The sequence below is a fragment of the Aplidium turbinatum genome, chromosome 10 (assembly GCF_918807975.1).
Source record: "Aplidium turbinatum chromosome 10, kaAplTurb1.1, whole genome shotgun sequence".
Classification (NCBI taxonomy): Eukaryota; Metazoa; Chordata; class Ascidiacea; order Aplousobranchia; family Polyclinidae; genus Aplidium; species Aplidium turbinatum.
The window spans coordinates 1,436,825-1,452,153 of NC_137481.1; the positions used below are offsets into that span (position 1 = coordinate 1,436,825).

Below are 15,329 nucleotides of genomic sequence, written 5' to 3' on the forward strand. Positions count from 1 at the left end.
TAAAATTACCATCCCAATAGCTACTGAAAAGTAGCCCAATCGTCACAAGTGATGAAACAAGACCAAAAGTAATCTTAACCCAAAATCGAAAACATTAGGATGAAAACGGAACAAAACTAAACGAGAAATAACATCCACTGCTAAAATTTTCCCATAATTCCAGAACAAAACTAGCCTTATTCTGAGAGAAATTCATGAAACTGGCAACCCTGGTTTAATGAATGGAGTAGCGTTTGAACGGATGAACGTTGGCAACAATTCGACAGTCACTGGACACACAAATTAATAATTTGATTCGAAAAACAATTACATTTTAAAGTCTATTCAATAAAAATTTATGAAAGCGCGCAACGTGAACACTTCATTGTCCGCTTCGATAGCTCAGTTGGTTAGCGCGTAACTTCGTGGACGAAGAAGCTTTAAAATCAAGCGGCGCTGGTTCGACTCTCGAGGTAATGCGCTTGAGCAACGCATTCTCAGGACTGCTCTCCATTCAGCGGCATCTAACAGATGGAATATTTCCCCGGCAACAACACTTCAATAATCGGAAACTTCACTCTGTCAATCTCGGTATAACCGGCCCTGCGTCAAGAGCCTCTACATCTACAAGTATGCGAAACTATAACCAGGAATAACCAATCAAGGTCGAGGATAAAGATTCAAAACCAACCAACAAACCAAAAGCAGCATTGGAAACCATAACCGGATAAAACGTTCAGTCTCGAGGACTTTTTATTAATCTGAGCCCATCTTGTTGCAATTGTGACCAGTTTTGGTTCTACATTGTGACGTAATCATCAACAAGAATAGAAAACGCGGCCTTCACTAAATAAATTGGAACAACAATCAAACTGACACCAACTTGCTTGACACAGTTCACACTTCCATAGTTGGTCATCACAACTTGAATAACTTAACCAGGCTGAGCGATAAGTTAAATAGCAAGATAGCCTACGTTTTTTGGTGCACACTATCACAAGATACCGTATGTAAGGTGATAATCTGCTTTTATTTCGACATTTCGTCAATGAGACACGACTGACTTCTTCGGGTGTCAGTCGTGTCTGATTGACAAAACGTCGGAATAAAAGCAGATTGTCACTTCACACATCTTGTGATAGTTTAGTTTAGCTTCATCCCTGGTTTAGCTTGCATGAGAAAAACGCAGTCTATCTTGCTACTTAACTAAATGCCTGGTGAACAGCCACAGTCAATTTTTATTCACCTGTTGCTGTTGGTTAAGAAACAGAAAAACGTCGATTTTAACAGCTCTAAATACCAGCAATGCTATAACCCCCTCCTTGCTCAATGGAAGTTTAACACAAATAATTAAAGTTTCCATTTCTTCTTGCCGCTGTTTTGCTTCTTCTTCGTAGCTGTGTTTGATTGAGCACTCCGAGCGTCAAAATATGTCGATATAGCTGAGAAGCCTGCAAAATCAACAGATTACAGATAGTGGTAGGCCAGTTCGCATCAAAATAAGTAATAAAAAACAACCAGTGGTATTGACAGGGGTTTTCTAGGATTACGTTTGGATCTACGATGATTTAAAGCTCATCATACAATAGATGCTCCTGAGAGCTGCAATGATTTTATTCGCACTTTTCTCTTCTTCAAAGTGGTTTGTTTTTAGTTTTCATTGCGTGGTATGTTATTGCTTTCTATTGAACCTTAGTGACACCAGGTCTGAAGTATCCACTCAACCGCTTTGAAAACGACGCCCTCTCTTGCTGATCCGTTCTTTACACAATCCTTCGATAACTTGCATAGCATGTTTGTTCAAGCATCTTCAAAGCTAAAAAACCGGCATTGGTTGATATATAAAATTCTATACCATTTCTGGCAGTACTTTTAAATATAATCTTAGTCTACTTTTAAATTAAAATCAATCCATGTCGGTTGTTGAGCTTTGAACATACCATGGAAGTATAGAATCCAGTGTTCATAGATAAGACTCATTTCGGCATAACACCAGTGGCGTAGCTAGGGGGGGGGGGGCGGCACTAGGGGGGGGGCAACAGACAGGACGTTTTGTTTTTTTGTTGATAATGCAAAAGTACACGGAAAATAAAAGCAAACAGAATGGCAACGTTCAAAACAGTGGCGTAGCCAAGAGGGAGGAGGGGTTTGGGGGTTACAACCCCCTTTGGCACGCATGTGACGTCACGATATTGAGAATGATGTTTTCAGTCTCTATGTCTCTAAAACGAAGTTTGCCTAATTTTAAACGAAACTCTATTAAATGAGCGAGTTTTGCCAATACCAAACATTCAAATATCTCAGCCAGGAATTAGCAACAAGAAAACATAGAGACTTAGCTTTATTAAGTTACCGAAAAATTCCCAAGAAAACATGATCTCATCCTTTTGCTATGCCACCGGACAGCACCATTTTACAGGAATATTTATACTAGGGGATTTATACCCACATTTTTGTTGAAAATGCTCTCAGAATGCACCAAATCCAAAGTAATTTTTCAAAATTTTCTGGGGGAGGCCCCCCCGCCGCTGGGTGTCGTCTTTGGCGAGGACGCCGTCGGGCTTCGCCCGCCGGCTCTTAAAACTCTCCCTTTCAAAATTATTTGCTACGCTACTGGTTCAAAACATACAATAATTCCACTTTAGGTCAATTAAAAAAATTTCATTTTCCACATGCTTTTTCTTGAAGGGGCGGCACATTCCCTAGCTACGCCACTGCATAACGCACAAGTTCGTTCATAAAACTTTCAAAACTAACGTGAAAACTACGCCTTGTGACTAATTTGCCAAATTTTTTTGTGCCAAATTTTTTTTCAACTCAATAACTTACTTCGATCACAAGCACGTTTTAACGTTCGCGTTTTGTCGCTTCTACCTTTTTCTTGACCTTTGCTATGTTGACGTGTATTGTTTTGATATGATGGTCAGAAATAAAAAAAAAAAATAAAAAAAAAAAAAAAAACTGAACTGAATATCCAACGTAAGTCTTGTAACAAATCACACTTTGAAGAAACTAAATAAACTCACGCCTCATCACGCTGTTGGTGACGACAATCATGTTGCTCCTAGCTTGAAGGAAGAGACTGCTCCTGCAAAACAACAAAACCTTTGTTTTCATGGAGCAAACGTCACCAACGGACGAACTTCATGGAGGTTAGCAGGGAACAGTAATGATTGAACTTCAAAAACAAAGTAAAGTCACAAGAAATCTTTTTGGACTTCTTTATATTCCACCCAACCGCAGTCACCCTTCATTTTTACCCAAGTTCAAAAAATGCCCAGACTTGGTGCTGTAACCATAGACTCAAAATAATGTTGTTCATGATTAACAAATCAAATTTCTAAACAAGGATTGAACCTGGACTGTTGATTTGTACCAATGTTGCAACTCCGTTTTTGTTTAATTTTCTCTTGTTGGCCAAAGTAGCCTAGTGGTGGTATGATCGCCGATCGGAGGCTGAACGAGTGAACGTACTTCGCAGCCACCATCAGCTCCCAAGCATAGCAATAAACTAAGCTTTTAATGGTTGATTGAAACAGTTTGTAAGGCAAACTTACACCAACTCAGTGGCCGAGTGGTAATCGTCTTCGGTTCTAGTGCTGGTAAATCGGAGTTCGATTCCAGGTCGGATCAAATCGGAGACTTTAAAAACGGTAACGATTGTGTTCTTTCTTGCATAACACAGTGAGAATAAGTCGGGTAATAGTGTTACGACATCGTAAATCTGGTATAAGCTTAAAAATGAGCCCTGTCGCTAAAAAACCTTAGCTGTTGTAGAGTGACAATAAATAAAACCAAAAGATAGGCGAGCTTACGAAGCAGCAGGTTTAGCAGGCTTATGTATGCCCGGCGCATCCTTTGTGGAACTGGTTTGAGGTTGAGAGGAATCAGGTGCTACATTGGGCTCTTCTTCATCACCACTATCCTCAAACGCTTCTTCCTCATCACCGCTATTTGCCGCTGCTTTCTTCCATCGCAGGAACCAGACATACATGAGCACGACTATTGCGATGGCGATAATGACGGCAATGACAATGAAAGCGGTCGTGGTGCCCCCTCCACTGGCTGGCAAACAATTTGTTAAAGCAAACTAAGGATTTCTAGAAGTAGGCTACGGGATGTGAAACAACCTTCTCAGAACATGGTACGTAAAATAATAGTGTTGCCAGATTGTTTGTTCGAGCATAAATGCTATCCTTGATCTGCTGAAAAGTAAATTGCTGCTTGTTTGTTAAATTAATTTCAAATTTGGGAACACATGATTCCAAAAAAGGTTATAACTTTAATTTATCACTCATCATCCGTAGTGTAGGTGTGAAGAGCAATTAGACTACAACCTTAAAAATTAAGTTATAAATTTGTCAAATCAGCTACTAATGTGCAATGTCATCGCCTCATCTAAAGGTGGAATCACTAGATGAGTAAAGTAATGAGTGTTACAATTGTACTTTCTTTTTGAGTTTTTTTTTCTACAGAGATAATTGGTATCAATTTATCAACACCAATACTTTGATTAGTTATTTTTTTGGTATCTTGCCTTACACCTAATTGATTACTTGACAATAGATTACTTTAGAAATTTAGATAATTTGTTGCATATTTTAGTCGAGGCTTGACTAGAAACTATTGGTTTAATTTTGAGCTACTTGATAAAAATAGCTTTTTGCATGAAAATATGCAGACAATTTGGCAACACTTTTGCATAACACACCCTAACCCTGAGAACGAAGATAGCGTAAGTTGCACTTCGGGAAAAAACTGTTGCGATGCTGCTGAGAACTTACTGAACAAGCAATAATTAAATTTATAAACTCTTTTACAGCTGAAAACGGTTTACATTAAATTTTTTCAAATCATGCACCGAACAGCTTATTGCAAGGACTGCTTGCCAGCGGCATGTAAGATATAATAATTTACTACCACACTGATACCGTTAATTTTGGCGACTAAACACTACCTAGCTAAAGTTTTAAAAGCGGTCCTTACGCACATTTGCAGCCTAAACCACCAACACAAGCAACCACCAACACAAATCGAATCACTTATAATAAGTTAGCAGCAAACATCACCTTCTGGAACCTGAACGGGTGGGCGAGGCCGGCGCAAGTTGGCTGCAAAAGTAAATGTAACGTGATGTAACGTAGACATCAGGTAATAATAAATGGTATTTGTTTTCATACAAAACATTTCCTGTATCATCAATGGATGAACTTTTGCATAAAAAACAATCAAACGGAACTTTTTTTCTCAAAGTTCAAAAAAGGCAACCCCCTCAAATCAAATGTCGATCGTTATGTATTCGCAGTGCTACAGTGGGTACGGTTGCCGTGTGTGCAAGTTAAGAGCAAGCTGCTCTGCACAGGATGTAGCCGACTTCAACGACAAAGCAAGAGCTTGCGTGATGCTCTGGGCTACGGTGACACACGACGAAGAAGTGCTGTGCTACAGTTAAGGTAATCGTTGATCTGTAAGCTTGAGATGAGCACTGTTACATACATTTCACAAATAAGGCTAGAGACGAGCAGTGTCGCAGGTTTGCCATTCCTAATGCTGGCAAATGTCCTGATTTAGCCATTTTACCTTGATGTTTGTTTCAGAAAAATTTTCCTTAACTATACTTATCAGTTGTCACATTGAATGTAATAAGAACAAGAGTATTTAGACCAACAACTTAGCAAAGTTCCAGCAGACTCACAGAAAATGAGGAGCAATACCAAAAAATGACTAAGCTACATAAGTAATGCAAGGTGGAATTCAAAAATTCAATTCTTGCCTTATAATCAGTGACGCAGCTAGAAACTAAAGTTTAGGGGAGCAAACGTCATTCAATATGAATTACAATGATATTAAAACGTAAAACGTTGTACTGGTATGAAAACATATTTTTGGAATCAAAATAATTGTAGTCTATTATTTAATCTCATTTTCATACAACAAAGCAATATGCCGATTTAAGTATTTTGTTATAAGTTTATACATATCACTAACATAAGTTAGGCAGGAGCGTAGTCAGGGGGGCAATTGCCCCCTCCCACCGAAATATTTTTAATAAACATTTTACCATCTGTTACAGCATCATTTGACAGAGCCTTACTACGGATTTAGGCTGAAGATGGTCTCAAAATGCGCAACTTTGTGGTATTTTGTTTTCAAAATTTCCTGGGGTAGTCCCCCAGACTCCTTCTGGGTGCTTTACTTTCACCAACTCGTTGACGGGCTCACTAACATGCACAATAAACTTATTTGTCCCTCCGAAATTTTGTGCTGGCTACGACTCTGGCTAGGCTGTGTAAGTTATCTGCTTTTCCATCAGAAATTACACACATCCAGAAACATTGCAAACACACAGCTGTGGTAATGTGAACGATGAAACTGACGTCTTGACTTCAATAACCAGGTCAAGTCTGGATCGAGGTCAGTGATGAACAAGTCACGTAGGTAGGAGTCGCTAAGCTCTCATCTCAAACGGTTCTTGTTTATAACCGAGAACGTCTGCTCACACAAATATGTTGAACCGAATAAGTTCAAACATTTTGTTTGCAAACTTTCGTATTTATAGAAATTTGTTTTTATCCAGCTGCTGATGAAACCGCACGAGAGAAAGATGTTGCTGCCAGCTTCGCAGAGAAGCTCAATTAGCTGCATTTGAGCTGGTGTCCGACGTTTCCTTCGTAAACAGTTTTTCGTAAAACAATTGTTCGTAAAGCAATTGTTCGTAAAGCAATTCTTCGTAAAGCAATTCTTCGTAAAGCAATTCTTCGTAAAGCAATTCTTCGTAAAGCAATTCTTCGGGCATGCAATTGACCGTAATACTAATTGTTCGTAAACAAATGTTCATAAAAGTTAGGCTACAGCTTTTTAAAAAAAAAACAGTTACAATTGTTTACGAACAATCAATTATGGTAGCCTATATGCTAGAGATGTGCTAATTGTGCTTAAACACATAATTGTGCCACTGAAAGAAATCTGCAGCTCCTTGCCCGTTCAAAGCACTGGTATGCTGACGGCACCTTCAAGACAATGCCTTCACTGTTTGAACAGCTTTACACAATACACGGACTGACGGAAAACACTTCAGTGCCTCTGGTGTCGGAATGGCCCGATTCGGTGAGTTCCCTATTCGGTGAGAGCCTTTTTCGGTGAGTTTTTTTTTTAAGTTATTGCGCGCCGTAGCCGTTATAGGGGTTAGGGCAGGGGCGGGCAACTTCTCCAGTCGGCGGGCCTGATATGGGAAAATGAAGTACTTGGCGGGCCGGATTTATGAATCGCTACATTAATCGCGTATTTATCTACCTAGACAAGGAATAAATCGTATTTAATGTAATGTAAACTTTAAGTTTAAAGCATAGAGACCAAAAACAGTATTTAATGAATTTATTAACAATTAACGTAATGTACTTCAATAGCTGCTGAAGTCAATGAGACATCTGTGGTCGATCAAATTTACCGTTCTCTGGCTGCATGTCGGACATAGAAACCCTCAGTAAAGACTGCACGTGAACATCAGTGAGATTGGATCGCAGCTTTGTCTCTGTTCCTGTCGACAATGTTTGCTCGCAAATGTATGTAGACCCGAACAGAGCAAGTAGTTTCATGGCCATCTTTCTCGGGTTGGCAAGCTTGGACTCATTCAGTGACGCATAAAATTTATCAATGCCGTTAGATTGGGATATCTCTTTCAGGGTAGAGTCACACTGCAAATCAATCAATTCCAGCTGTACGGCATCCGGCACCTTTTCAAACTCAGGTGCAAAGGGTGATGACAAGATATCAAACTCAGCAGAAAGTTTCTGAAAGTCTGCAAAACGACGACCAAATTCATTGCCTAGTGCAGATGTCATATTGGTGTACTTCTCAATTGTCATCATCTGGGGTGCCATAGTTTCGAGTGTTGGAAAGTGCGTTGTGATATTCTCATTGAGCTGGCGATAAAACAGTTTTAGCTTCACCCTGAATGCCTTCATTGTTGAGTGCATTTCGTGAGCAAAAGTGCCCTTCCCTTGAAGTCTGGTGTTCAATTCTTACAAAAGACAAAGAAAAAGAATGGAAGGGCCCGTTTATGACAGAACATGACATGCTTGTCACTCGAATAAATACCGAAAACAAAGAATCAAAGAACATAAAGAATAATGATAACTGTCACTATTATTTGACGTAGTAAGCAAGCAGTGGGGTATTGCGGCAGAGTGTGGCCGCGGGCCATTATCATTTAAAGACCGGAAACTGTCTGCGGGCCGCTCAAAATCCCGTCGCGGGCCGGATCCGGCCCGCGGGCCGTATGTTGCCCGTCCCTGGGTTAGGGGATAGGGCTTAGGGGGTTCGGGGTTTTTTGGTTTTTTTTGGGGGTTTTTGGGGGGGTTGGGTTTTTGGGGGTTTGGGTTTTTGGGAGTTTTTTGGGGGTTTTGGGTTTTTTGGGAGTTTTTTGGGGGTTTGGGTTTTTGGGGTTTTGGTTTTTGGGTTTGAGGTTAGGGGTTAGGGGTTTTAATTAGGCTACGGTACCCGATAATTTTCAAAAAAAAATTCAAAAAAATCACCGAATAGGGCTCTCACCGAAAAAGGCTCTCACCGAATCGGACTCACCAAATCGGACTCACCGAATCGGACTCACCAAATAGTAGCAGACCCCTCCGGTGTATGCCCTGCTGGGGGACAAACACTTCAATACTTCATACTAAACTTGGCTTGTGGACAATTTGTACGAAGTTACTTAAAGTAGTATTGGTAGTGTAAGCAAAGAATTGCTAAACACAGACAATTGTTGTATTCCAATAAATAACAAAAAATGCGCTTTTTCATTGTGCTTATTTGTTTATGTCTCGTAACTTGGTTATTCAGGAAAATTTGCATTATGCACCTTCATCGGAAATTGCAAGACAAACCTTGCTGTTGCGAAAAATTGTTCACGAACAATTGACCTATCACCTGTTTACGAACAATTCACTTATACGAAGAATTGATGTATACGAAGAATTGCTTTACAAAGAATTGCTTTTACGAACAATTGTTTACGAACAATTGTTTTACGAAAAACTGTTTACGAACAATTCACCTATAACCATTTGAGCTGGAGCCTCATCAGGTTTCAAGCAGAAAGAAGTAAACAGCAATAAATCCTATAGTCACTTGCTCAAAATCTCGAAAGCGGTCGTAGAAATTGATTTTTTAATTATGTTATTTCTCTTTGCATTACAACACAACAAACCCGCTACAGTTACTTTGTTTTGTCTGTTTTTGAAAAAACGCAAGTCGAATTTGTATGATTTCTGTGTGTCTGCAGGCCAAAAATAACACATGGTGCAACAGCAGGCGCGGGTCATACAAAAAATGTATCGCATGAGGAACTTTGGATACCCATATATGCCAATTTTTATTGCAACAAGAAATAACTTTTTATTGAAAGAAAATTACTCATATATATAATTTATAGTGGAAATGTTGTCATACACACCAACAAAATATAGGCTAATGCATGGTAATTAAAAAATGAAATCTTCCAGGATTGTAGACAAAAGAAGACGCGGAAGACAAACAAAATCATACATTCAACAATTTTGAACCTGGATAACTTTAGATACACTACACCACATCTTCTTATGGACAGAAACAAATGGAAAAGTTATTGTGCATTGGCTCCTATGCCTGGATCAGGCAATCAGAAAAAAAAAGACACTACTATAAAAGTAAGTGAGGTATATCGGGTACAGAGTATCACATCAGATTTCTAATATTAGTGAAGTTTTAGTGTCTGAAACAAACTGAGTTGCCAGGGCATGGGTTCGATTCCGCAGTACACTGTCTTCTTTGTTAAGCGCTGAGGAGCAACGCATTCGGCGATGGATAAAGCGCTATATAAAAACTAACATTATTATTATTAAAATCACTTACTGAATCTGTTAGCTTGTACCTCCAACTCCACAAGACCAGGTGAACTGAGAGTCGCAACTCTTCTTGTTGCTGCAACAGACAGACGTCACAGAGATATATTCCCATCAAAACAAAAACAGTTTCTATTGCTTAGTGTGGACTGCAACAAAAACGACTAGTTTCCCATGCACTTTAGATATTCATATTCTATCATACGGGCAGGGTTGATCTCTAAGTGGTCAAAACTGGCTTTGACCACCAAGGCCTATGAGAGGGGGGTACGGAGGGTACGGCGTACCCTTGAGGGCCCAGGACTGTGATTGTTGGGGGGCCCGAAATTGTGATTTTATAGTTTACGCGCAAAATTGTTTGTTTAAAACCATCCTAAACGACTAAATTCAAGACATAGAAGCCTGGGTATTTTTGAGCTTTTTGTGTTTTAAAATCTATTTGAAAAAGGTAGTTTCACGCTTATTTTACTTCAAAATGAATTTCGGAGCAGGTGCCGGAGTCAATAGCCTACTAACCGGTGAAAACTAGGTTTAAACCGGTGAAAACCCAGAAAAATATTTTTATGTAGTGAATGGTCGGCTACCTGGGCTATGGGCTATTTAGGAAATATAAAAGCAGTTGTGAGTTGTGACCATTTTGATATGCAGGCCTCGAAATAGCTGGCGACCATGGCCGCCTGAACTTTCATTGATGGCCGCCAATACCGATCTGTCAGGCAGCCACAGATGGCTGCCTGTAAAATTCGTACGAAAGATTATATTTATCTTGGATTTTTCTTTTGTTTCAGTGCCGCCAAAAACAAGACATCAAACAGCGTTAAGACTACTACCTTAATTACATGTTATGCTACGTCTTATGTGCTACGCAACGAGAGGGCAAATGTTGCGCAAATTTTATGGCAAAATTGATGGCAAATGTTTTTCATAAAAAAAATTGTTGGAATAAATTCTTGTACTTCCTATCAAGCATTTTTTGGTTCATCAGAAACTTATTTTTAGAATTTGAATTTTCTCAATAATTAAAATAACCAACTGATTGAAATATCAAAAATAAACAGAGAAATTGAATATTTTTTGTTCCAAATCCAGCATTTAGGTTATTGTTGATCAAAACAAAAATATAGTTGAACATCATTACTAAACATGGATAGTAATATTTTTAATTCAATTGAAAAGCAACTTGATTCATACACTAAAGGGGTTTTGACCAGTAATAGGTGGTCAAAACTGCCCGGTTTAAACCAGGTTTTAACCGGGCGGTTTAAACGTCCGCCCCGGTTTAAACCGATCAACCCTGCATACGGGGAACTGACGTAAAACTGTGCACTAACTAACTAACTATATTCGTCAAAAACACAGAGTAAGAAGCAAACTTCAGCAGAAATTATTGAAAAATGACTTCTACCACAAGTCGTATCAATTTTAGCAACACAGATATATAAAAAGACTATATACAGTCTACAAGTCAGTTGCTAACCAAACAATTTAGATAAATATGATGAAACACAGTAGGTCAGTAGGCTGACAACCACATCAAACAAGTATAATAATATGTGCAACACGCTGCAATGGAGTTAGTGCTCTTACTTGTTGTAATAACTTCTTCCTCGTGCAGAGGAAAAATGGGGGGTGGCTCTCTGGGGGCACCTAAACGAAACAATAAGCAAAAAAGATTAACAATAAAAGAATGTAAAAATAGGCCTATCTGTCATATGCTTATTGTAGCAACAAGATAGGAAAGCGGCCGCAATTGGCTACTAACTCTTTTATCTAACATAATTTCGTTTGGAAAACCCAACTGGCTGTGGTAGTCAATAGCTTCCTATTAGTACACCTAGTTGCCACACTGCTGTTAAACAACATTACTTTACTAGCTTCAATTGCATTCATATATTTCGTTTTTAAACCATTAACATTCTTCGTCTGTAAAAATTGACTTTGACTTGAGGTTAAAACCTGATGATATGTGTATAGAAAAATGATATTTAACTTTTAAAAATGCAATTGAGGTTGGTAAACTAATGCTGTTCAAATAGCAGTCTATCTAATTGGCCTATTATACTCTGAAACACTCTGTAGCAAAACGAAATGTAGCCAAGTGACTACACTTGACCAATTGAGGTTTTTGTCCTTATTTTTAATTGCCTTTTCTTATTTCTTGTCCAACGTTTTAATCTGATATTACTGGATGAAGACAAAGCTTTTTTGAAGCTAAATGCATGATGATGTTATACATTCTTAAGCAAAATCACCTAAAATCGACTTTCAGAACAAAGTGGCTCATGTCGTAATCGTAGACAACTATTTTATGATTATTATCAATCTCAGATCAACAAATTACTGTATGAGACAGGTAGCCTATAGTATTAGGCTATTTAGAAAAGATTGGTGTTTGAAAATCAAAAGCATTAATTTTACCAACTCACGGCTTGGTCTTCGGCAAGCCACTCGTGCATGCGACAAAGCATCATACTGCCCATCAGTTACTCGCCAATTCAATTCATCTTCTTTTGCATCACGACGTCCCATGACAACTGCATTTAATCCTGTGCCTTGTCTGGGTTCACCGGTTGCCCACTTAGTGAAACCAACACTGACATCTGAGACATCTAACCATCTCAATTTTGAGTCTCTTGGTGTACGAAACATTCCAATGTAATAACTGTAAGGCATCTCTAAAACAATAGACAAATTGTCAAAAATGAACACAACATCAATGACTAGGCTAGATATGAAATGTTAATCTTAAGATTAATAAAGAAATTCAAAAAGACGCCGGTACAACAACTATCAGTGACAAGAACCCAGTGACATGTTTGGTGGACAACTGGACATGAAGATTGAAGATTAGCTTCCTTGCCTACTTATTTTTTTTTATCTTCAATCACCCTGGTGTAGCCTATGCCTGGATATGAGAAAAAACATTGAAATTTTTTAAAGCCTGCATAAAAATTGCTGTTGGCCTAATGCTTCATGGTGCAAATCAAACTGGTCACATGACAAAGTTGAACTGATACCAAAACTATTGAACAACAAAGCAAAAATGTCGTGTTCCGAATAAACAATACAAAAATCGAAGCAGTTGGTTCTTCATGTTCAAACTACCATTTGTCTTTATGACTTTCGTTGTGATGGTCAGAAATAAAAACAAACTGAATTGAACATACCTTAGAACACAATAGAACTAAAGTAGGCTACAGCATAAAGCACATAGCCTAACATTAGCTTATATAAAGCAAGTAACATTATTTTTATAAAAAAGTCTAGCCAAGAAACTATAGACATTGTTAAATTTTTAAGGTTAAATTTTCAAGTGAGAACCATCAAAATTAGCTGAAGTTAAAGTGTGGAATTTGTTGCTAATAAGCTTACCGGTAACTGTTGCAAATCGAGACAAGTTGGAGATAAATTGATGAACTTCAGCAGTTTTTATCACAGCCAGTGTTGCATCCCACTCTGCACACTTATGACTTGCATCATTGTAACTATGGACGGAGCGTTGACCATCCAAAAGATATTCATTTATTCCAAAGTGATGCCAAACCAGGTCTTGTGCTCGAGTGCTTGCCAAAGCACATAATGTTACAAACAAGCTTAACATTGCATGTTCCCTAAACAAAAAAATAGGAAGTGGCTATACTTACGGTGCCGTAGATATAGCCGTCCCATGCCTTTTTTTAATCGTTACGTCGCTTTTACTGCTCATGCGCGCTTGCTACGTATTTTTTCTTCTTTCACCTTTTCTTTCAAAGCAAAAGAAGAAAGAGAAAATCAGTGCATATATAACTTCTAAATTCAACCGTTCTTGCCAAGTGAATCAGTGGGGCGTGCGATCTTTGTGTAATCATATTTAGTTCAAAAAGTTGTAGACTTTAGTTAAAAAAAAGCACCTCCTGGTGGTATCAAACTCATATCCTTAAGAGTATGAGCAAGACAAAGATCAAACGCACCACTGATTCACTTGGTAAAAACAGTTGAATTCAGAAGTTATATATGCACTTTTTTCATTTGTTCTTTCGTCTTTTGCTTTGAAAGAAGAAAAAATACGCAGCAAGCGCGCAAACGCAGCAACAGCGCGCATGCGCAGTAAAAGCGACGTAAAGATTAAAAAAAAGGCATGGAACGGCTATATCTATGGCACCGTAAGTATAGCCACTTCCAAAAAAATAATGTACCATATACTTTAACTTTAGCCTATATGCTAACTATATTTTAATTCATGTTTAAGCCGTATTAACATACAAATAAGTTAATGGCTTTCATTCCAACCACTTTCATTCATTCACGCAGACTCCTGGCCAGTGCAGTGGCTAGGATGAGTTCAGTTGTTTTTTATTTCTGACCATCATATCAAAAAAAAACAATACACGTCAACATAGCAAAGGTCGAGAAAAGGTAGAAGCGACAAAACGCGAACGTTAAAGCGTGCTTGTGACCGAAGTAAGTTATTAAGTTGAGAAATTTGACACGGTCGCAACACCTTACGTATAAGCTATTGACTAAATTGCTACATATTCTTACAAGTTCATGTCCTGAATGCTTATACATTTTCACAAGTATAGGCTACAGAAAATTTGTTGGGAGCAGGAACATTACTGATTCGCTGTGAAAACTAAATAATATTACTTAGAGTTACCCTTTTCAACCAAATTGATAGCTCAACAGCTCAACTCCGAACAGTTGGTGCACGGTCGTTTGGTCGACAGGACGTTTGGTCGACAGGACGTTTGGTCGACAGGACGTTAGGTCGACAGAACGATTCATTTTTGGGTTAGGGTTAGGTTTAGAGTCAGGGTTAGATTAGGGTTATGGTTAGTTAACTAACCCTAACCCTAAAATAAATCGTTCTGTCGACCTAACGTCCTGTCGACCAAACGTCCTGTCGACCAAATGTCTGTCGACCAAACGTCCTGTCGACCAAATGACCGGGTACCGAACAGTTTACCCTCCTTCAATTCGCGCTAAATTGTCTTCTGCATTTTGTTAGTGTTGCCAGAAACCAAAAATTAAATTTCCATCACTCCCACTTGAATATTTCTCAATTTCATTCACATTCCCCCAACTTTTGCTCATTACAAAGCGTCTTTAAAATAAGGTTTTTACATTTTTTAAGTGTTGTTTTCAAACAGTTTAGATTGTTTTTATTTCTGAGTACCACAACGAAAATCAATAGGCTGCATGCTAAACATAGCAGAAGTCTTGAAAATGGTAGAAGCGACAAAACGCTGATGGTATAACGTGCTTGATACCAAGCTTGAACAATCAGTTGAACTTATGGCACGGTTGTAACACCTTAAATTACAAAATAAAAGTTACAAAGTCAACGCGATCTCTTAAAGTCTTTATGAGTGGTGTTAGAAGTTTGTGGCAAAGCAAACTTACTTTCAATATCTTCTTTCTTAAATTTTATTCAAATTAGAAGAGAAGTTTTAACTATAATAACCGTGTGGTTTTTTTAAGTGATCTCAGAAAGCG

General features: G+C 38.4%; 1 protein-coding gene across 1 annotated transcript; it reads right to left on the reverse strand.

The window, feature by feature from the left end:
* Positions 1-195: 195 nt before the first annotated feature.
* Positions 196-13,461, reverse strand: LOC145778626 (uncharacterized). Its single transcript, XM_082590155.1, has 8 exons — positions 13,227-13,461; positions 12,281-12,529; positions 11,442-11,501; positions 9,865-9,933; positions 5,049-5,090; positions 3,795-4,044; positions 3,006-3,067; positions 196-1,430 (listed from the first exon to the last, which is right to left on the reverse strand). The coding sequence occupies exons 1-8, from the start codon at positions 13,453-13,455 to the stop codon at positions 1,330-1,332; spliced, it is 1,062 nt and encodes a 353-aa protein (XP_082446281.1). The 5' UTR covers positions 13,456-13,461; the 3' UTR covers positions 196-1,329.
* Between the last annotated feature and the right edge of the window lie 1,868 nt (positions 13,462-15,329).